Genomic DNA, 24,552 nt, shown 5'->3' on the forward strand with positions numbered 1-24,552 from the left:
GTAAAAATACTTTTATGAAGTAATCGTCTTCGTGTCTGATATCGACACTCCTCGAATATGTGTCTAATACTTTATATGTTTATAAATAAATAAATAAAATTCTAATCTTAGACTGACAATTTCAAATATTTCTAAAACAAGATTGCCCTGTAAACTTGAAAATAATATGAACACGTTCTAAATTTTAAAATGTCTAATTTTTTTTTTTAAAATAAACGTTGGCATTACATACATGATCACAAGTGAAGTATAAAATTGATTTCAGATCAAGCAACTCTTAGTATAAAAATTAGAAATCAATTAAAGTTTTATAATACCATTAATCAATAGATGTATATAAATAAAAATTAATATTTATATATAATAGTGTTCATATTATACTTGTATCCTAAGTTTTTTAAATTTGGCATATTAATGCAGCCGTGTTAATGAGAAGGCTCTTAATAATATTACACTTCAACACGCTTTACACAAAAAAGGACAGCTTTGAATTTCACCACCAAATTATGGCACAACTATTTTATAATGTTAGAAGATTAAAGAGATGAATGTGTTCATTGCATTAATATAACATAATTTCTTATTTACTTTTATAATCATATTTCTGTTTATAAACTTCATAAACATCATTTCCCTTTCTAGAATTTTGGAACAAAATAGTTTATTATAATCTTTAAACCGCGTGATTTAATTGTATTGATTAGACTTCTTGATTTTGCGAACGCCTCAAATCATTCCTTCCTTCTCGAACCTCATGTCAAAGTGTGCTTCTTGTATAGAAACTTCCAAAATATGAAGATAGTTATTATCTAGTAGATGGGATCAAAACAGTATTTGATCTCTCTTAATACTCCATAAAACACAATATACATATAGTCATATCAAAACAGTATTTGATCTCTCTTAATAGTCCATAAAAGACAATATACATATAGTCATATGTGTATCTATATATCTATGTATCTATTATTAGTTGTTACTACGTGAGAGGGACATACTTTTAAACGTTGGTCCCTCCTCCCAATTTTGGTGATATCTTATTGGCCCCAATTAAATACTACCCATCTCTTATTTAACTTTACCCAATTAAATTATAATTAAATTACTAATGTTTCTTTTCTTTATCTACGAAGCATGAATGTTTTAAAAAATATAACTGTATTTGTGTCGTGTCGAATACCGATACTTATGGGATATTCTTTAAACACGTGTTCGACACTTTATATATGCATTCGTAAATAAAAGTAAATTTTTATTATTTTGTACACTTTTCCGATTAGATATTTCGTCGACATTTCTTAGACACTTAAGTCGACACTTCAAATTTTCTAACACAAGTTTAACCGGTAATCTTGAAAATAATATTAATACATTATAAAGTATTTAACTTTTTTTTTTCGAAAAAAAATTTACATTATATACATATGATCAAAAGCAAAACATTAAATGATATTTGTTCATTTAAAATAAAAATACTATTATGACAAAGTAATGTAATAACGGTGTGTGTGTGTGTATATATATATATATATATATATGATATAAAAATCATTATAATTTTTAATATAAAAATTAGAAATGAATTAAGTTTTTATTTTAAATTTTTTATAATACTATTACTCAATACATATATATAAATAAAAGTTCATATTTAAATATTACCGTATCTAAGTTGAACTCGTGTCTTATTTTTTAAAAATTTAACGTGTCGACGTATCTGTGTCTATGCTAAGTAGATAATTATCTATCAAACTTTTAGTATATTGATAATTTGATATATGCAATGACTTTGTTTTTATCTTCCTTCCCAATTTTCTATAAAGAGAATTTTCTATATTCAACGCACACAAACACATATAATCATTTTATTTACTGTTAATACTGAAATATGCAAAGCTTTTGCCTCTTCTTATTCCTTGCTGCTTCTGTGAAGCTTCGTACAGCAATGAAGACAAGCCCCAGAAGACAGCAACACACGCCATTGAAACATTCTTGAAAACTTCCCGCGAAAAAAAAAAAAAAAAAAAAAGACCTTTGTGAGTGTGAATCGATTCAACTGAGAAAACCCATTGACCTTCTCTGCTTCAGCTTCTATTGTTGATTTTGTTTTTTTTAGAAATTTCAATCTCAACGTTGGGTTTTGATTTTAAACACGAAGCTTTTGGGGTTGTTTACATGTTCTGAAATGTTCAGCAGTTGAAATTTAAACCCTTATTGAAGCCAATGCGCGTGGGACATACGACGTTTCGTGAAGTCAAAATATGAAAGAGAGAGATCCAAGTCTACGTTCAAAGCTTCAGGGCCAAGAGAAAAATCAAATACCAGATTATTTCTAAGTATGTGTTCTCTGTTCTATATGGGCTATATATATGCGAATTTGTATGTTCTGTGATTATCATTATAGTTTTAGCTGATTGTGTGGAATTTTTGTTTCTGGGTATATTTCATTTGGAAAAATTTTTTTAGTTTTGACTGAAAAATTTGTAGATTTTAGAAGCTGGATTTGAGGGTTGTGAGTGTCATTTGTCTTGTCTGAACCTGTGAAACCCTTCTTTTTCTGTGTCTGTCTGTTTATACTCCTTCAAGCTTTATTTAGTGAAATATAACTTCTACCTCATTTTTATTTTTAATTTAATTCAAAAATTTTGGGGGTTATATATCGTTAATTTCCGGAATTACTGGGTTTATGTTCTTTGAAATTATTTACTTTTCCTGGGTGTTTTAAGGTTTTTGTACTTTTGGGGTGTTTTTGGTTCAGGATTCTTGAAGAAATTGCATTTATCAGTGAGAATTTGCTATTAGGAGTAACAAGATTTTGTTATTGGTACTGGGTTCATTTGGGGTTTAGAATTGGGACTATTTTGGGGGCAATAGTGATACTAGTTGGAGAGAATGAAGACTGGAAGAAGAAGGAAGCTTCATTTTAGCAAGCTTTACTCTTTCAGATGTGGGAAAGCATCTCTCGTGGATGATCATTCACAGATTGGGGGACCGGGATTTTCGAGGGTAGTTTATTGCAATGAACCACTCTGCCCTGAGGCCGGATTTCGGAATTATGCAGACAATTATGTGAGGACTACAAAGTATACACCTGCATCTTTCTTTCCAAAGGCCTTGTATGAGCAGTTTAGGAGGGTAGCCAATTTTTACTTCCTCGTCACTGGCATCTTGGCCTTTACAGATCTTGCTCCTTATAATGCTGTCAGTGCTGTATTCCCTCTAATTGTTGTGGTTGGGGCGACAATGGTGAAAGAGGGTATCGAAGACTGGCGACGAAAACTGCAGGTATTTTCCCCATTTAACTAAATTGCTTCGATGGATAAATCTAGGATCTTTACTTTTGTTCTTAATTCTCTAAACTATAACATAGATTCTATATTTGCAGAGGACTTCCTGCAATTTTTTGTTGCTTATTAACTTGGGAATTATCTGGGAAATTTATGAATATAGATGTTTCAATTAATTATAAGACCTCAAACAATTGTTAGGTTCAGATAACAGAATGGGTATGAGGGAAACTTTTAGCCATCCAATTAAATTGTTAGCATTCAATCACTCACAACTGCCAAGGTTAATTCTGAATCGTATGAGTTGTTTAGGATGTTAATATTCCACACTTGAATGTAATTGGTTTGTCATATAGTAAGCTCAAATCACAAAAACTTTTGAAAAATGGCAGTTCAATTTATGATTTGCAAATAGAGATCCAGTATACTAGGAATCACTTCAATGTTCTGTTCTTTCAATTTCATTGTGATACTATGCCATATTCTCTTGCTTTCTCTGAAGTTATGCTATGAACAATTTTAATTTTATGAACTAAATTGATAATTAATTTACATATTGCCCACTGTTCTTTAGCAAGTTGTTGCCCTTAGCTATAATTTTATTTCCTGGCAAATAACTCACCCCCCCACTTTGCCCTATGGGGACCTGAACCCCTGCAATCTATTTTGGGAAGTAGAAGAGTTTTTTAGGTTAAAGCCCTTGGTCTCAGCTACATAATTTATGTTAGGATAATGCCAAATTCTATCTTTTCTATTTTTAGAGTCGTGTCTTATTGTGTAATTTTTCTGATAACTCTTGGCAATCCTTGTTGAACAAGGAGTTGAGTATTGGGCTCTATAAATAGTTACATAGGTTATTGTTGAGAGTTATGACTTATGAGTGGAGAGATATGTAGTCCGTAAGGTCAACCTCGTGAGGGTGTGAGTACAATGGGTAGAGAGAGTTTACCAGTCTCTACATTGATATAGTGAAATATCCTCGTCCTTGAGTTTGGGTGAACCATGTAAATCTTGTGTTGTGGTTTGGAATTACTTTTCTTTATTCTTTTTTAATTTTGCTTCCGCAATGTGTGGAATTTTTCAGGATATGGAGGTGAACAATAGAAAGGTTAATGTACATCATGGTAATGGAGTTTTCAGTCGTACTGAATGGAAGAATTTGAAAGTGGGAGATGTAGTGAAGGTGGAGAAGGATGAATTCTTTCCAGCAGACCTTCTCTTGATTTCCTCCAGTTATGATGATGCAATCTGCTATGTTGAGACCATGAACCTTGATGGGGAGACAAATTTGAAACTAAAACAAGCATTGGAGGCAACTTCAATCTTACACGAGAACGCTTGCTTCAGGGATTTTAAGGCCATTGTTAAATGCGAAGATCCAAATGCAAATTTGTACTCTTTCGTTGGGGGTATGGAATTTGAAGAGCAACAGCATCCTCTTAACCCTCAACAACTTCTCCTTAGAGACTCTAAACTCAGGAATACAGACTACATATTTGGGGCTGTTATCTTCACCGGTTATGACACAAAGGTTATTCAAAACTCTACTGATCCCCCCTCAAAGAGAAGCAAAATTGAGAAGAAAATGGATAAAATTGTCTACTTCTTATTTTGTCTCTTGTTTACGATGGCTTTTGTTGGATCAGTTTACTTTGGCATTACAACTAAAGATGACCTAGATAGTGGCAGAATGAAGAGGTGGTATCTGAGGCCTGACAATTCTAGAATTTTCTTTGACCCGCAAAGATCCGTAGCTGCCGCAATTTATCATTTTCTGACAGCAGTTATGTTGTTTTCTTACTTGATCCCAATCTCCTTGTATGTGTCAATCGAAATTGTTAAAGTTCTTCAGACCATCTTCATCAATCAAGATATTCATATGTACTATGAGGAAGCTGACAAACCAGCTCATGCCCGCACCTCAAATTTAACTGAGGAACTTGGCCAAGTCGACACAATTCTTTCTGATAAGACAGGAACATTGACTTGCAATTCTATGGAGTTCATCAAGTGCTCTGTGGCTGGAACAGCTTATGGCTGTGGTGTTACAGAAGTTGAGAAGGTTATGGCTAAAAGAAAAGGATCTCCTTTGGTTCATGAAATGGAAAATGGTGGAAGCCAGGTTCAGGATTCTCCTGATACAAAATCACTCATCAAGGGTTTCAATTTCAAGGATGAAAGGATCATGAATGGGAATTGGGTTAACGAGCCCCACGCAGATGTCTTACAGAAATTTCTTCGTTTATTGGCAATCTGTCATACTGCCATACCTGAAGTGGATGAAGATACCAGGAAAGTCTCATATGAAGCTGAGTCGCCAGATGAGGCGGCTTTCGTGATTGCTGCAAGAGAACTTGGCTTTGAATTCTACAATAGGACGCAAACAAGTGTCTCACTGCATGAGTTGGATCCCTTGTCTGGAAGAAAGGTTGAAAGGTCAGTATCTCTATAATGTCCACAGAAAAAGTTTCCTGATTTCGTGCTCTCTCTCTTTTCTTTTCCTTTTTTTGATTAAAGAATTCTGTGCTGCACTCTTTAGCTGCCACTTGCATGTATGCATAATCATCTGGACAGGTCAAAGACCAGTCCACAAGCCCCCTTTATAGGCAACATCTAGAAAGACGCTTCACTCTGGTGCAGAGTATTCATGAATTGTACCTTTTGATATGATTGATGGGAAAACAATATAAAAAACAACAAGAGCTCTGCTCCCTTGTTTTCTTTACTAAGCCTATAATTTTTCCACTAATGATGCTGTTGAAGTAGTTGAATATTTCATATCCTGCCATTATTTCAATTTTAAAAGTATGTGTCTATAAAAGTTCAAAGTGTGCTCTAGTAGATGTTATCACTTTTTAGATGATGTCTTTAACATCCTGATTATGTGTGTTGTGATGTGATGTTTGATGATGTGAATACCATGGTGATTAAGATGGTGCATCCGTGTACAAACATGTGCGTGCACAGGCACATATTTCTATGTATTTGTGTGTGTGCTTTCCTACATAACATTGATTTTGTTTTCTAAAATTTGAAGTTATAAACAAATATGTTTATATATTGGAAATGAAAATCTTCCATTTTTGCAGGTTGTATAAACTTTTGAACGTTTTAGAGTTCAATAGCTCAAGAAAGCGGATGTCCGTGATAGTAAGAAATGATGAGGGAAAGCTATTATTACTATGTAAAGGTGCTGACAGGTTTGTAATTTTGCAACACAATTATCCTAAAACCTCACATTCATGAAGAACTATTTGTTTCTATTTTCGGTGTATTCTAAACCACCATAGTTTTTTCCCCTTGCTTTTTTCTTTGCAGTGTCTTGTTTGAGAGGCTTGCCAAAAATGGTAGGGAATATGAAGAGGAAACCAGGGACCATGTGAATGACTATGCTGATGCAGGCTTGAGGACATTGCTACTTGCTTATCGTGAACTCAGCGAGGAAGAATACAAAGAGTTTAATGAGAAATTCACAGAGGCCAAGAACTCACTTAATGCAGATCGGGAGACAATGATTGATGAAGTGACAGAGGAGATTGAGAAGGATTTGATTCTTCTTGGTGCTACTGCTGTTGAGGACAAACTCCAAAATGGGGTAGGTCGATAAATTTTAAGCAGAACTCTTGAACCTTCTTAGAGACTGTAAAAGGGAACTGGAATTGATTTTTCTTCTGTTGTGCCTGATAGGTTCCTGAGTGCATTGACAAACTTGCCCAAGCAGGAATAAAAATATGGGTCTTGACTGGAGATAAGATGGAGACTGCCATCAATATTGGGTATAATTTATTGTCTGGCTTGTGATAGTTATTTTTCTGAGGTGTGGTTTACTGCTCTAAGAAATTCTGACTCAAAAGTTAAATTTTGCAGATTTTCGTGTAGTTTGCTTAGACAAGGAATGAAGCAAATAATAATAAATTTAGAGACACCAGAAATTAAAGCACTGGAGAAGGCAGGGGATAAGGATGCTATTGCTAAGGTGCATCTCTATTCTGTTTTGCGTGCTAGTTAGTCGTTTGGGATAATTTATTTGTTATGAATGATAAAGATAGTTCAGTTAGATGAGCATGGAAGTACAGACTGAAAGTATGATGGCTTTATGTGCTCTTAAAATTAAATGATAGTAGCGTGACTATATACCATGCAACATACTATGTTAATTGTTGATTAGTTTAAGATGGATAATGTTCATCAAATAAAAGCCCTGTGGTATATTTAATTAAGAATTATTGGTGGATTTTAGCTCTTATGGAATACATTCTTTTTGTTTTTTGAATTTTACTTTTATTCTTCCTTATTGAGACATTAGTACGACAGAAAATTGAGATTATTTGCCAAGACTTCAAATACCATGAAGTGAATATCTACTGACTCTTTTGCTCCTCATTTCTACCAAGACATTAGTACCAATTTTGTAAAATGTTCACCAATATTCTGTTCTCTCTCATGTGGTGGGATGTTGTGGATATGTCTTTATAGACTTCAAAGGAGAGTGTTCGCCTCCAATTAAGTGAAGGGAAGGCTCAGCTTACTGCATCAAGTGGAAGCTCTGAGGTGTTTGCGTTGATCATTGATGGGAAATCTCTTGTATATGCTCTAGAGGATGACATGAAGAAAATGTTTCTAGAACTAGCAGTTGACTGTGCATCTGTTATTTGCTGCCGTTCATCACCAAAACAGAAGGCTCTGGTGAGTTTTCAATCACTCCTAGATTTTAGCCCATATCTGCTCCTTGAATTCTCTTTTTATTTTTGAAGCTTTCTTAAGAATAGTTAATTTAAAAAAACTGCAACCTGGAATACACAGGTAACCAGACTTGTTAAAGCTGGAACAGGAAAGACCACATTAGCAATTGGCGATGGGGCCAATGACGTTGGGATGCTACAAGAAGCTGATATTGGTATCGGAATCAGTGGTGTTGAAGGAATGCAGGTGCTCAACCAATAGCTGAATACATTTATCATTTCTTAAATATTTTTCTTGTTAACAAATTTTTACTTCATTTCATCTGAACCTCTGTGTTTTACAAATATCAGGCAGTCATGTCTAGTGATATTGCAATAGCTCAGTTCCGATTTTTGGAGCGCTTGCTTCTGGTGCATGGACACTGGTGTTACAGAAGGATCTCAACAATGGTAATGACTTTTATGTGCTTAAATTTAAATATACTCAAGGTGTGAGATTTTCTTTTTCGTTGTGGTTCCTTCCCTTCACGCCTATTTGAATCCTTGTAAAGATCAAAATGAAATCCCTAAAATTTTAAAATTTTTCTTGGTTTGAAATTTCTAAATGGTTTAAAATCTAAATGGTGTATCTACACTTTCAATATTCCATCAATTGACTTTCTCCTATTTGCAACTTGGCAGATATGCTACTTCTTCTATAAGAATGTCACCTTCGGTTTCACGGTTTTCTTATTCGAGGCAGCTGCATCATTCTCTGGGAAGCCTGCATACAATGATTGGTTCCTGGCCCTCTTTAACGTCTTTTTCTCAACACTTCCTGTGATTGCTCTGGGTATTTTTGACCAGGATGTATCAGAACAGTTTTGTCTCAAGGTATGCCTTTTATCAAATCCTAGTTGCAGCTGTTTTTGATTTTTATTAGTGGTAGGGCGGCAAAAAAAATTACAGCTACCACTATGTTAGCATCTGCTGAACATAAAGTCTGAAAATTTGTGAATAAAGCTAAATCGTGAAAAATAATTTGTTGGCACAGCTACAAGAATTATAACAAGCCTTTGTTGGGTTCAGTTGAATTCTAAACCTGCTTTTCTCTAACTTAAGCTTTGCTTTTTAACTGACAAATAACTATTAAACTTGCTTGCTCTCATTATTTTAATTTCAATGAAGATACTAATTGACACGTTTTGGGTTTTTGTGCTAAATGCTTATTCTGATTACTTCTCATTCTTTGTGGCAGTTCCCTTTACTATACCAACAAGGTGTGCAGAATATCCTCTTCAGGTGGCGTCGTATACTCGGCTGGATGTTCAATGGGCTTTGCCAAGCCATCATTATCTTCTTCTTTTGCACAAAAGCGTTAGAGCCTCATGCCTTCAATGAGGACGGAAAAGTTGCTGGATTGGACATCTTCGGGGCAACAATGTATACATGTGTTGTTTGGACAGTGAACCTCCAGATGGCCCTCACTGTTAGTTACTTCACCTTGGTACAACATCTCTTCATCTGGGGTAGCATTGCTTTCTGGTTTCTTTTCCTCTTGACATTCGGAGCCTTGTCTCCCAGCATTTCCACCACTGCTTACAAAGTCTTCATCGAATCTCTTGCCCCATCCCCCACTTTCTGGCTTGTCACGCTCTTCGTGGTGATCTCAGCCCTGATCCCGAATTTCTCATTCGCAGTACTTCAAATGCGGTTCTTCCCAATGTACCATAATGTGCTACAGCGGATGAGGCTTAATGGGCAATCCTATGACCCTGAATATTGCAGTATGGTACATCAGAGATCCGTAAAACCGACAAATGTGGGTTTTACAGCACGTTCAGAGGCAAGAAAAAATCGCCCAAAAGACAGGATTCACACCCACAGATGAAGCTCGCGTCACTTTTTGATGGTTAGTCATCAAAGAGTGTGGACTTGTGTACATCTGCTGCAGTATCAGAAATCTTCCCATTGTATATGATTAGATTGAAATTGGCACTGCTTCTACTTGAATCCAGAGTTTGCCCCGGGATTAAAACTCAATTACACATCTTGTGTATGGATATATTATTATTCTTCTGTGCCAGTTAGATGGGTAGAAAAGGCCCCCAAAAGGTTGTAAATCTTGATATTGGGGATGTATAGGGCAACATATATAATTTATCTTTCATCAGGTTTCTAGTTTTATTGCCGAATTTTTCTGTACAGAAGTGAGATGGGTAGTGTTCCTTCTTCTGACATGAAAGAGGATAGATTTCTTCTATGTTTAATACAGAACTTTCTTTTTGTAATGTGTTAATTGTTTTCTTAAATTTTACTATATCAAGTTATTTTTGTGTAAACAATAATGCAATAGTAGATTTGATCCTTCAAAGAATGAGTACAAAGCAGTGTTCAGAATAAAGTTGAGTTCAAAGGAATTAACCTAAAAACAGTGTCCGGTACTTCTCATGCTAATAAGAGAGACTTACTCTACCTTCGATGGTAGGATCACTGTTAGTTCCTTCATTTTCTCACGGTCCTTCCCGCCGGGCATCACCGAAATCCTTCATCAGCTCAGATAGAATCAAATGGAGGCCTAGCTTCCCCATCAATGTGAATTTACCATTGCAGTACTCACCTCGAAATTCCTCTCCCAACACATTCCATCACTCCCATGGCCTCACCTTTTATGGTCCAATCCTTTCCGTTACCAAACATTTCATTCATTCAATTAGACTTAATTGTTACCTTGAATAGAAGAAGATGCACATCCTACTTGAATAAATATTCCAGATGTATGCAAATTGTGTAATTCAGAGCTAGAGACAGACACATGAGTTCATCTTTTTTCAGGCTTCCCGGGCTTTGTTGAGGGGCCAAATGAACTCGGATTTCGACGAGCCACCTACCATTGAAAAGCTTGTTGAGTCTACTTACTAGGGTTGGTTGTTTTTTTTTTTTTTTAGTATGTATAATTGTGCGTGATCGTTATATATATATATATAGTTATACACAGACACACACACGTACAACCGCTGCTATCACTATTCAATACTTAGGTACACCACATATCAAGCTAGGGTTAAATTTGAGCAAACCACTTCAGATGTCAAATATATATATATATATATATATATATATATAATTGTATCTTTAATATTCTAAATGGAAAGTTCGCAAACTTAATTCATAAGGATATCATATTTTACATTTGAAATATTCACCAATTCACACATTCTTCACCCACGCAGGGTTTTCATTTGCTTTAGATGCAAGCTACAAATAGTTACTACAAACCCAATATATATATATCTGTATACAATCTACAAAATCGACAAATATGCTATCTCTAAACACTAGCTTTCCTTTATATAAACATACAACCACCACCAATACATATATATGCCATATATCTATCTCCCACGTACGTACATTGAAACCCCAACCCGGCCAACAACCTACCCTCTTCTCTCTGCTATCCTATCTATCTCCCACTCCTTGAAACCCTAGCCTTCTCTGTTTATAAATATACAATTAACCACCACCTATATATGCTATATGTCTCCCACTCAACCCTTGTCTCTCTAGTCCATCTTTCTTCTCCTTTTTGTTCTTCTTCTTCTTCACACTTGCGAGAAGAACAGGAAGGGCAAGAAGAAAGCAATATGGCATGATCCGGAACCACCAACAGATCGACATGCCTTTAATCACCGATCAGATGCATGGTTCTGAGATACTACTAGTCATACAGAAGGTCTTGTTAATTTCAAACTAGTTGAAGCAAGCTGATCACAATTGTTTGTCGATACATGTACATGTACATGTACATGATGTTGTTTCTGATAGAAGATGAGATGGCCTACTTGAAGACGCGACACGGAGGAGGGAAAAAATATATGCACCGGAATAGAAGCTTTGCTGAGTGATCCAGAACTGAAGGAATTTAAAAAAAAAAAAAGGAGTTGAAGAGGTGGGACATGCCGAAGAATTTGGTCATTCTGAGTTTGTTCAGAGCTTCGCTTCCCTGCCACTAAAGTAGCCAAAACTCAGCCAGAGGAAGATAGTGCAAAGCTGCAGCAGATAGATTTGGATTACACAGAAAGTATGGTGGAAGCAGCTAGCAGACATGGAACATGGCCCAATACATGGCTTTTGATATGCAAGAATACGGTTCTTGATTTATTTTTATTTTTATTTTCTGAATTATTGGGATCTTGAGTTATTCCACTTTGATGATTTTTACATATATAATCCTATATATATGTAAGCATATAAACCATCTTACCACAAGGTAATTTGTTTCTTTCTAATTTGTTGATTGTTATTCCTGATCTTTCTAATTTGTTTATTTAATGGAATTTTTTACTAATTTAATGGAATTTCCAGTTAATTGATTTAATATGATTATTACGTATAGAGAGAGTAATCCGTAGGAAGAGTCTTGCCTTCATTAGTATAATAGATGGTTTGTTTGTGGCAAGAGTTCCACAAAATTTAACCCCCTTGTTAGCTCAAGTGCTAAGTAGCCTCATGAAGTAACACAATTAAAGTACTTCTTTGGTGTAAACAATTTTTTGGGGCAGAAGAAAAGGCTTGAGCTTTATTTTATTAGTGTGAAAGACACTTTGCACGTTGTCTCAGAGAATAGTTGGGGCAAAGCTAGCCTCGGACGTTAAAAAAAAATAAAAATAAAAAATTGTTCCATACAAGGGGAGGTTGGGTGGACAAGCCCGATTTTTATTTTTTATTTTTCTACCGAGAAAGTCTACAACACACCGTTGGAAATTTTATGAAAAATTCATTAATTCATATACAATGGAATAAAATATTTTATTTCGCTAGAATATGAAACATAATACAAAGGTAATTTATCATTTAATGAAATATCATCAAGAGACTAAAATTACAACATGAAGTTTAAAAGATACAATTAACAAAGAGTATAACTTGAACACCAATAATAAGATGAATAATACATCAATTTGAATCAGTAGAATGAACATCATTTTTCACTACAAGAAAAAAGGTCTTTTACGAGTGCCCAAACACCTCGTGAGAACATATACACGGCGCACATGACTCCCTTGTCTATTATGCCCTTATAAATGCACTTAGGTTTTTTACGGGGACTAAAAGTTCTCGCAAAATAGGTACGAGACACCAGGCGTCTCGTTAATAACTAATTCACGAAGAGTAACTGACCTCGTTAATAATTAATTTACGATGTTACTAGCCTCTCGTGAATAATGAATTTACGAGTAACTAGCCTCTCATTAATAATTAATTTACGGTGTTCGTAGCCACTAGTTAATACATATTTACGAGATACGCTGCAAGTCGTAAAACACTTTTCTACAGGAAAATTCTCTCCTTGTAAATAATGTAAAAACTTTTATTCCCAGGTTGTGAATGACCCATAAATAACATATTTATTTATTTATATTTAATAAAAACACATTCAATTAATGCTACCCAATCATTCACATATAATCTGTATATTGGTCATAATTTTAAATAAACGGTACTTCATAAAGTTAACACTTTCCACTTAATATCAATAGCCAAATATACCATTAAATATATCAAAAGACAATTTTACAATTCACCAATTCATACACCATTAAACATATCAAAAGACAATTCATCATAGTTCAATGTGCCAACTTGCAAAAGAAAATTCAATGTTTGTCAAAAACATATCAATAAGTCAATCTTCACATTGTTCTTTAATCATGGGCACAAGTTGACTTTCAATTATTCACACTTCCTCCACCTCATTGTCCATGGTACAAAATCCAAGCAGGTACCTACATAAAAAAATAAATAAAAAAAAAAAAAGATGATGATGAATGAGGTGAAATTAGAAAAAAAAAATATATATATATATGATTACTACTACAGTATAGCCGCTGAAATGCCTATGATCAATCAAATGAGACTTAAAAAAAATAATAATAATAATAATAATAATAATTATTCTCAATTTCATATCTTCAAAATGTGACCGCTAATAGTCTACTAGCATAGCCTTGTGCCAATCTAGTTTGTAACACACTCACATGTATCATTACTTTAATTTCAAAAGTAAAAACATGCTCATCAATTTTATTCCTTCAACAATTTTTTGTTCTTTAACTATTACCAGTTCAAGTACTACCACTAACTCTTTCTTAGTTATCAAAAGGTGAGGGCCTTACATATATAACACTGCATCAAGCCTTCACTTATATACTGTTTTGGAGTTCAGAAAATTAGAGAGCAAGAAGAAGTACTGTGTTATCTATAACAATGGTGTTGAATAATCTTATTTGGAAGTTGATTTTATCTAAGTAGTTTGGCTTTTAAACATGGTACTGTATTCCTGCTTGGACCATCTCTCTTAGAACATAAGATGCTGTAATTGTTTTATCGGATTGTGGCAACTAGAGTCAATAAAATTGCAAGGCAAACTGATAGCCACTAATAAGGCGCAATAACATATCAAAATTTACAGCACCAGCTTCTATATCTTCTTTAATAATCCTTAATGATGTTATGATATGTATCCTTTTGACTCTGCTATATGTAACACGCCCTTCCCAGGTAAAAAAAAAAAGAAAAATAAGAAGGCACATTCATACTCTCTTTTAACGGATGCAAAACGGAGAATATTGACACTCCAAATTCTTATTTGATGAGAAAAATTGGTTAACAACACATCAGATGAGACAGCTGATTGGACATAGTTATCATCGAAAGCCATAATAGAAAATGAAAATTGCATATCTGTAATATTCAAAGTATAAGCAGGTAAGGCAGTTGGCAGGGTGGGAAATTTTTTTTCTAGACGGTACAAACAAATGCCATGTTAGGGAGATATGAGCATCTATATAATATGTGGTGCAAGTGGTGGAAGAACAGAATGGAACATACTTGATCTGTATCTCCTTCAAAGTCAAGAGATATGTCCGAGCATCTAGAATACCTTGTGTTTGTGTTTGAATGGTGTATGAATTCGTTGAGATTCCGAGAACAATTCTGCCCTGAAAAGACAAAAAATTTCAATAAATTAAATAATTAACTAAAGGTACCAATTTTTAATATTTTACCTAACCTCTTTGCTCTTTTCTTTTGTAACATAGACAATTTTTAATATTTTACCTAACCTCTTTGCAAAGAATTGTCGAGCCTACTCTGTATTTTACCACTATAGATTACTTATCAGGAAAAAAGGTAAAAAAACATACATTCTTATTTCTCAAAATTAAACAAAAGAGCTCCAATTTCTCATCAAGGAATGATTTTCAATTTCGACCCCATTACTGGTGTAGTGCCAAAGTGGCAGCAATGTCAGGATTATGTGGATGTCAATGCCTAGTAGAAGACCAAGGGGTTGTCTTGAATTAAGGCTTAGAATGGAAGACTTTTCATTCAACTACCCATTTATATGTTTTAGTAGTTTGTGTCTGGTAAGTTGTGTTGCTTTAAATTTATATTGATCTTTGTGCTTTGTGTTTGAATTGGAAGCTGTATCCGTATATAATGTATAGAAGAAGTTAAAGTAACATATGTTGAGAGATGGAGGATGAAGTTGTAGCTTAACTTTTGTTTATCCTTCTCCTTCTCTTTGTTGTCTCTTTTTGTTCTATATTCTTCTTCCTCGCTCTTCTCCACCCACGTCAATACATACCAGTGAGTGAATTCTAAGGTATGAGCATCACTATCTTTAGAATATCATATTTTGTACATAATAGATCATTATTTGTAGTCTATTTCGAACCCCTTTAATCAATTCATTGTATTACTGTTTCACAAGTAACTATAGTGTAATAAGGTGTGGCGATGTTGCAAAAGATATTGTTGAAGCTTCTCCAAATTGTAACCTTCGTTTACATAGTCATCTAAAAATATTTCATAGGCTGAAGAGTTGTATATTAATGACAATAAGATTTTGCGCATTTTTTCATTTATTTGTTAAATGTATTTTTTTCATTTATGATTTATTTGTTATTTTACTTTAGTTGCCTATCAAGTGTTAAAAGAAGAGAGAACATCAGGCAATTTTGGTCTTCCTTTTTTCAGCTCTCTTATGGCGATTGATGCGTTCTCCAGCTTCTAAACAACTTTGAGATTTTAATATAAAGAATTGAAATTCTATAAAATAGTTTAACATAGACAAAAGAGGTTAGGTTCGACAATTTTCTGCCTATTCCATGACTCAAAAAAGAACGAGACAGTAGACAAAAAAATAGTAGAAAAGATATTCCAATTTTCATTGTTAAACTCTTATGTAGTGGTATCCCATTTCATGTTACCAACTTACCACATAAAAGGATTCAAGCTATAATCTCCAAATTTAAGATATTCCTATGATATTTTACACTGAAATATTTAATCTTATCACGCGGGTTTTAGAAAAAAAAAATTATAACATACGATAAATCTATGACTAAAAAAATCTTGCACCAAAGTTCAAACTCTAACATTGTCGGACTTTAATCTTAAACTCACAAGGATTAATTTGATTGCATTGTTCGAGTTCATGTTCCAATGTGGACCCAAAATCACAATTTATGAGAAGATGGTCTATTTATGCACATTATGTGAAAATGGTCACTTTAAGGCACTTGACCCCTAATACACCGCAAAATTGGTCACTTTAGGCATGTGACCCCCTATACACCGCAAAAGTGGTCACTTTAGGCATGTGACCCCCTATACACCACAAAATTGGTCACTTTAAGGCATGTGATCCCCTTAACATGAGTACAACATGGAGGTAGAAATATATAATCCATCCAAATATATAATTGACAATTTATAAAGAAAAAAAAAAGACAACAATGAAAAAATGGAACCTATGAGTTAAATATATTACCTTTGAGCATGCTCCTAATGACTTTGTGAAAATTAATCTTGTGAGGAAAAAAAAAATTACAAATGTAATGCCAACAAATCTAAAAATAACATAAAATCATATAATAATGACTACTTAAAAAAAAAAAAAAAAAGGTACTTACTGATCACCTCTACAATTTTCACAAATTTTCTAGGCCAAACAACTGCACTTGTGTGAGCATCACGAAGATAATACATTCCAGATAGGTTTTATCGATATATTTTAGAACTTTACTAAAGTGTTCAAATTAAGACGAACAAGAAGCGGAATCCAATAAATTACAAGGTTATACAAAATTTTGTAGCACTGCAAAAATTACTTTTCTTGGTGTCGTATAATAACCACTGTCAACTCCAGTATCCCGACTCACTAGAATGAAATAAAGTAATATAACTTCTTTTGCCAGCTAATTCAATTGGGATCAAGGATTATGATGATGATATTACATAGTACATAGTGATTTGTTAAATCATGTAAGCGGTTCAACAGAAGACATCACAATTAGTTACAAGTGAATGTACCTCTATTTGGTACTACTATAGAAAAACCAATTCAAAGGCAGAAAAAATGAAATAGAAGGGGAAAGAAGGAGGGGGAGGAGGAGGGGGAGAAAGAGACAGAGTATCAACACTGAAACTCAAACAACTACAAATTCTAACTAATTCACAATTTGATCATTAATTTAGACTCTAGAATGCATGGAACGTGTGCACTTGTTTCAATTAGTTCAATACTTTCTTATATAATCTGATTGATTGCTTAGAAGAAATAGAAATAGGCTAAGAAATTATATCCTAGAATCCTATAGAAAGTTGGATTTCTGCAAATGTTGTAAGTTTCCAAAATTTTATTTTCTCTTGTTAGACCTTTTTAGATCATTGGTGAAATTTTTTGTCAGATGTTTCTTGAAAGGGTGCCTCTATATAATTCTATAAAGATTAATTCTTACAACGTTTCTAGAATACGTGCATACCATAATAAATTTTGAACCAGAAGTATAAAGATATAATTTAGATTTATAAGAATAAAAACACATATAATTTTTCAATAAAACAACATGCTTGTTGATTCATACAGAAAGAAACCTACTCACTAATCACAAAAAACTGCTAAATAAAAAAAGGAAAGCAAATCGAATACAAAAATCCCTAAATACGGGTAAAAAATCTTCAGTTAGGGGAGTCAAAACAAAGTGACGTTAGTGTTGGCTCGGCGAGGTCCTTTGTATTCAAGGCGCAGACAGAGGTTAAAAACGTTTGAGAAAGAGAGATTGAAAAAAACCCTAAAAATGTTTGAGAAAGAGAGATTGAAAAAAGCCCTAAAAATGTTACAGAAATAAAGATTAAAGAAAGCCCTAAAAATGTTTGAGAAAAAGAGATTCAAAAAAGCCCTAAAAATGTTAGAGAAAGAAGGATTGAAGATTACCTAAAGAATAAATGTGTGTTCAGATCCTTGGAGGGTAGAGAGAAGGTTGAAGATATAGCTTTGCCTTAGTTTGGGTCGGAACAGGTTGAGATGGTTTCTCCCTCAATTCTCTGACTTCAAGCCTCCTCAGCAGAAATCAAGGAAGAAAGAAACTGATTAGAGCCTTGATCTGGGTTGACAGTTGTTTGACCTCAAATGGAAGCTCAATTTCTCCGGTGGGCGTGGAAGGTTCAGAGGCTGCTGCTGTGAAAAAGAGACAAAGGCAGAAAAAGGCCGGCTAGGGTTTGGGAATGAAAATGGAATTCTATTTTTTCCCTCATGCGCTTTGGTTGACTATTAAGTTTGGCGCGTGCGGGAGTGGGAAATTCTATCGGCGGGAAAATGATAGTGAAATTTTATCCCGTGAAATTGGGTGGGAAAATTTTAGCCCCCTTCATTGCCGAGGCGTTTAACTCCTGTTAAAGTTTACCTTCATTGACGAGGCACTTATCTCTCGTTAAAGTTGACCCATTGATGAGGCACTTATCTCCCGTTAAAGTTGATATTCATTGACAAGTCGCTAATATCTCGTTAAAGTTGACAAATGCCTCGTTAATATATACATATATTAACGAGTACTTTTGACATCTCGTGAAAGCATTGTTTTACGAGGATTCTATGCCAAGCCTCATGAAGCGTGTGACAACTACAAGGAATATTATTTTGCCTCGTCAAATGTAGTTTTTACAAGGTAAAATAAATAAACTTCGTAAATATTGGTCGTAAAAACCCACTTTTCTTGTAGTGTTTCAATAATAAATGAAAGAATTGCATCGAATATTATTTGATCGACAATGGTACAATGTGTATCAACTCCACCATGTGTATCCTCTGTAACACTGAATTGGAATCTCATAACCACCTATTCTTCACATGCTCTTTTGTCAAACCCTTATGGCTCTTTTTACAAGCACGTTGTGGGTATCATATCCAAACTTCTTCCTGGGCAGGGCTTATTGTTTGGGCATCCCATCATTGGAGAGGCAACTCTGAATTCCACAGCAATACAATCTCCAAATTGGGATTGGTATCCTTAGTCTATCACATTTGGAATGAGCGGAATAGAATGATCTTCAAAAAGAAATCTTTCAATGCCAACTCAGTGCTGCACCTCACTTTGGAAACGATCAGAACCAAACTGCTGTCTTCTTCTATATCAGACTCCCTCAATGCTAGAAGAATTGCAATGGAATGGGAAATTCCTAAATCAGTAATCCGTCCACCAGAGAAACCACCAAATTCAAGGCGCTAAGACATAGCATTTGATGGAAATTTACTCCATGAACATCGGACTACTAGTGTTGATTTATTACAATCAAACACATCTGTTTCTTGGGATTTTTTCCCATTGAGCCTCCATGTTTATAGTAGTTAGCATTGGGCTAATTCCTTTTGGGCTGTACTATGTTATCCTTTATTCAATTGAAAAAAAAAAAAAAAAAATACAATGGTACAAGGAAATTGAACTCGAACATGATAAATAATATATTATAATCATATAAATAAATTAAAGTTAAATTAGATAAGAGTAAAGAAAAACTGGTCTTTGAGATTACGTCTCATTGCCCATAAACACATCAAATATTAAAAGTAAAAATTTGTAGAGAAGTGTAGAGATTGAACAGCCACACTTATGTGAAAAAAAATCGATTATACATCCTTCTCCTTCTCATATTGACCATATATATATAATATTGTATTTGTAACCGCTATTGGTCATAATATGATATAATTAACTCACTAATAATATAAGTGATAATGTATAATAACATACACTAATAAAATGGATAATAAAATATAATAGATAATAATTTTTATTAAAATATCTTCAATAATCCCCATCTATTTTAATAAAAATTAAAGTATATATAATCGGACAACTTTATACCATGCAATGGGTTTACCTTCTAGGTTTGAACCTAGACTTAGTGTTGATAGTCTCCAGTGAACAATGTCTTGAACCCTATTCCTTGAGCTAAATTTTAACATATCACTCACACGGTATTGATGATAGACTTCGGTTGCAGGATAACTATTAATAGCCATGCCCTTATATCTTGCTTGTCATGAGAGCTCTAGAGATTAAACCAAATCCCATAGTCAAGGCCTCGTGACACGGAGAAGGGAAAAAATGCAACCGAATAGAAGGTTTTATTGATTGATCCTGGAGGAATTTTTTTTAAAAAAAAATAGTTAAAGGGGTGGGACATGCCGAAGAAGAGAAACTAGCTCAGTGTATGTACTCGTAAACCCTTGAAAAAAGTTGTTGAGAAAAACAATTTTCCTGAATATATATGTGGTTGTGGAAGTTTGGTCATTCCGAGTTGGTTCAAAGCTTCAGTCCCTGTCGTTAAAGTGGCGGAAACTCAGCCAGAGATGCAACCATGCAAGCTGCAGTAGACGTGGCTTAGACACAGAGACAAAAACTATGTTGGAAGTAGCAGACATGGCGTAGACATGACCCAATACATGGCTTTTGATATGTAAGAAGGGTTCTTGATTTACTTCACTTAGATGATTTTTAAATTTTTGTCTTTCTAATTTGTTGATTTAATAGCATTCTAGTTTGTTGATTTAGTATGATTTCGCCACAAGTGTTTTTCCCCATCTTTCTAATTTGTTGATTTAATGAAATTTCCAGTTAGCTGATTTAATATGATTTTTACATGTAGAGAGAGCAATCCATAGGAAGAGTCTTGCCTTAATTAGTACTATAATAAATGGTTTGTTTATGGCATGAGTTCCATAAAATTTAATCCCCTTATTAGCTCAAGTGCTAAGTCACTTGGGCATAATGTCTCGTGAAGTATCATGTTTAAAGCTTGACTCCTCTTGAGTGCCAATAATTTTTTTAGAGCACGCTCGATGATGAAAAGCCCGAGATTTATTTGAATCGTGTGAAATAGGCACTTTGGCACTTTGCACATTGTCCCAGAGAATAATTGGGGCAAAGCCTCGGATTCCCTGGTGAACCAAAAAAAAAAAAAGTTACATAAAGGAGCGGTTGCGTGATTGAGCCTCGGTTGTATTTTTGCTTTATCAAAAAAGTCTACAATACCCTAAGATGGTACCCTTTCAATGACTACTCTCTATGTATCTTATAAATTATCCTTTATTATTAATGAAAACAGAGAACATTAATTGGGAGCAGTGTTAAATATATGACTCAAATTGAGGTTGCATACTTCAGCTGGGGACCACTAATTTGTGTGATCAATAAGCATTTTTCATCACCACTTACCTCAGCACCTTGGCAGCTAAGGAGTGTAATCAACAAGCTATGTATGTGTGGTCACCAAGAAGTAGTTTTATACGTGGACAACAAGTATGCTTGATGAGCAAGATATATTGATGTTTTCTTAGCTATAAATAGCCTATGACCATGGCAATCCGAATCATCCAAGATCATCATCAGTTTGAGCATTTTTGTAATATCAGTTAGAGTGAGAGAGCTTGTGGGTGTAATTGGATTTTGGGTGTGAGCCACTTTGCCTTGTGTCTCTTTATTTTCACAGTGAAATATTGTTCTGTCTTCTCCCCGTGGATGTAGGCATAGCCGAACCACGTAAATTCTTGTCTCGTTTGTGTGTGTGCCTATTTATTTTCTTGTCATTTATTTTTCTCTTGATCTCATAAACTCCTATTCGATCCTTATTTCATAACAAACTGGTATCAGAGCTCGGGTTCGTGTATTGTGTACAGATACTGTTCACACATATGGTACTGTTCACAGATACTTTTCGGGTACTGTTCATAAATACGGTACTATTCACCGAGAAATTTTTGGGGGAGTTTTTTGAGATGTCGACCAGATATGAAATTGAGAAATTTGATGGCAAGATTAGTTTCAGTCTTTGGCGCATCAAGATGCAGGGGTCTAAAAAATGTGTTGTTCGGGAAGAACAAGTTGCCAACAACTATGTCCGATGAAGACAAGGATGAGGTCGATGAAAAGGCGCGTAGTGCGATTATTCTGAATCTAGCTGATAAGGTGCTGTATGAAGTTATTGATGAAGACACAGCGGCAAAGTTGTGGCTGAAATTGGAGAGTCTGTATATAACGAAATCTCTCACCAACAGACTTTACTTGAAACAGAGACTCTGCACCCTTCGTATGAAGGAATGTATGCCTCTTAAGGAGTATATTGATAATTTCAATTCTATTATTATGGATTTGAAAAATACTGATATTAATATTGATGACGAGGATCAAGCCCTTATTTTGTTATGTTCTTTGCCTCCTTCCTATGAGCATTTTGTTACCATATTGCTCTATGGAAAAGACACTATTAGTATGGAGGATATTAAATCCTCATTGAACTCTCAGGAGTTGAGGAAAAAGGTGTCTGGGAATATTGAAGATGAACAAGCCGAGGGTCTATTTGTAAGAGGCAAAGTGAGACAAAGGGTTTTGGTAGTAGGGGCAAATATAGATCTCATAAAAATGTGAAATGTTATTACTGTCACGAGATAGGGCACATCATCAAGCACTGTCCCAAACTAAAGGCAAAGAATGGGAATGGCAAAGAGAAGGTTCAGGACGCAGCTTCCGTGGTAACTGCTACAACGAGTGATTCGGAAAGTGACGATTATGTTCTCGTGACAACCTTGTGTTCAGGTATGTCATTTAATGACAGTTGGATTCTTGATTCTGGTTGTTCCGTTCATATATGTCCCAGTAGGGATTTTTGCTCTTCCTATAAAGAGGTGAAAGGTGGTTCGATTTTGACGGCGGACAGGAAAGCTTTCAAAATTTTGGGAATTGGAAAATCAAGATCAAGACGTACAATGGGTTGGTGAGAACATTGTCAGATGTGCAACATGTACCGGATCTGAAGATGAATCTTATTTCAGTGGGTGTGCTAGACTCCAAAGGTTACAAGGTTGTAACAGAGGGTGGAGCAATGATGGTCATGATGGATTCTCTTGTAGTGCTACAGGGCACCAAGGTGAAAATTTTGTATCTTCTCCAAGGGAATACAGTAACAGGTGGAGCTTTTACAGGGTCTTCTACAGTTAGCAGAAATCTGCATTCAGGTCTTGGCAAAAGAAGAGTTCGAAAGATGAGTTACGATCCTAGTTCTCAAAAGAGTTGTGAGGGGACTACACAACATGGTGGGATAATGAAATCAATTTTCAGATGGCAACCGAAATTGCAGCAGTCCTTACAGGGAGGCAAACCCATGAGGACATGTGTGATATTGACTTGCAATAATCTTGGTGGCAATGAGATTGTTTATTCGAGTGCCATTAAGATGTGTGGGAGGTAAGTAGTTGGTCACAACAGAGATGCGAGGAAAAGTCAAGGACGTCCTATTCTCCAAAAAGGTGAGAAGATGACTTTTCATTACCAGCCGGTGGTTTGTGGGCGGTTGGAGAAGGTTGCTGAAAGAGATGTCAAACTTAGAGTTTCTGATGATATTTTTGGTAAGCGCTTAAAGTTTGATAGAAATACTGGAGGTATGCTTATGGCTGCGCAAGACATGCATAGGTTGAAGAATGAGAGCCCGAGGGTTAAGTTTGAGGATGACTCAAACTTAACTAAAATTCTTAATTAATTTGTTTTGTGGAGAAGACAGGTTGTTTGGTAGAGATACAGTAGCTCATTTGAATTTTCGCCAAGGTGGAGATTTGTTGAATATATGGCTCAAATTGAGGTTGCATACTTCAGCTAGGGACCACTAATTTGTGTGATCAGCAAACATTTTTCATCACCACTTACCTCAGCACCTTGGCAGCTCAGGAGTGTAATCAACAAACTGTGTATGTGTAGTCACCAAGTAGCAGTTTTATACGTGGACAACAAGTATGCTTGATGAGCAAGATATATTGATGTTTTCTTGGCTATAAATATCCTATGACCATGGCAATCCGAATCATCCAAGATCATCATCAGTTTGAGCATTTTTGTAATATCAGTTAGAGTGAGAGAGTTTGTGGGTGTAATTGAGTTTTGAGTGTGGGCCACTTTGCCTTGTATCTCTTTATTTCCACAGTGAAATATTATTCTGTCTTCTCCCTGTGGATGTAGACATAGCCAAACCACGTAAATTCTTGTCTCGTTTGTGTGTGTACCTATTTATTTTTTCATCATTTATTTTTCTTTTGTTCTTATAAACTCCTATTCGATCCTTATTTCATAACAAGGAGTATTATGTATCAACGTACCCACTTGGGGTATTATAGAGTACTTTTTCTGCTTTACCATATAAAAATAAATAAGATATTTTTTTTTTTGAAAAGAATAAATAAGAGTTCATACAAGTAGTATTGTCTTAAG

The 24,552-nt window shown here is 34.8% G+C and overlaps 1 protein-coding gene across 2 annotated transcripts; it reads left to right on the forward strand.

Moving 5' to 3' along the window:
- Positions 1–1,843: 1,843 nt before the first annotated feature.
- LOC132294706 (putative phospholipid-transporting ATPase 9) lies at positions 1,844–10,296 on the forward strand. Of its 2 annotated transcripts, XM_059792657.1 has the most exons (12): positions 1,844–2,336; positions 2,759–3,285; positions 4,372–5,723; positions 6,377–6,487; positions 6,606–6,882; positions 6,975–7,063; positions 7,155–7,263; positions 7,764–7,973; positions 8,091–8,216; positions 8,321–8,419; positions 8,651–8,842; positions 9,207–10,296. In XM_059792657.1, the coding sequence occupies exons 2-12, from the start codon at positions 2,893–2,895 to the stop codon at positions 9,837–9,839; spliced, it is 3,591 nt and encodes a 1,196-aa protein (XP_059648640.1). In that variant the 5' UTR covers positions 1,844–2,336; positions 2,759–2,892; the 3' UTR covers positions 9,840–10,296. The 2 variants fall into 2 exon arrangements, with proteins under 2 accessions (XP_059648640.1, XP_059648641.1); XM_059792658.1 differs by lacking the exon at positions 1,844–2,336 and having other exon boundaries at positions 2,343–3,285.
- The last annotated feature ends 14,256 nt before the right edge of the window (positions 10,297–24,552 follow it).

Source organism: Cornus florida, unplaced genomic scaffold, assembly GCF_030987335.1.
Source record: "Cornus florida cultivar Cherokee Brave unplaced genomic scaffold, ASM3098733v1 CherokeeBrave_3.0.0_Hap2_Chr02, whole genome shotgun sequence".
Lineage (NCBI taxonomy): Eukaryota > Viridiplantae > Streptophyta > Magnoliopsida > Cornales > Cornaceae > Cornus > Cornus florida.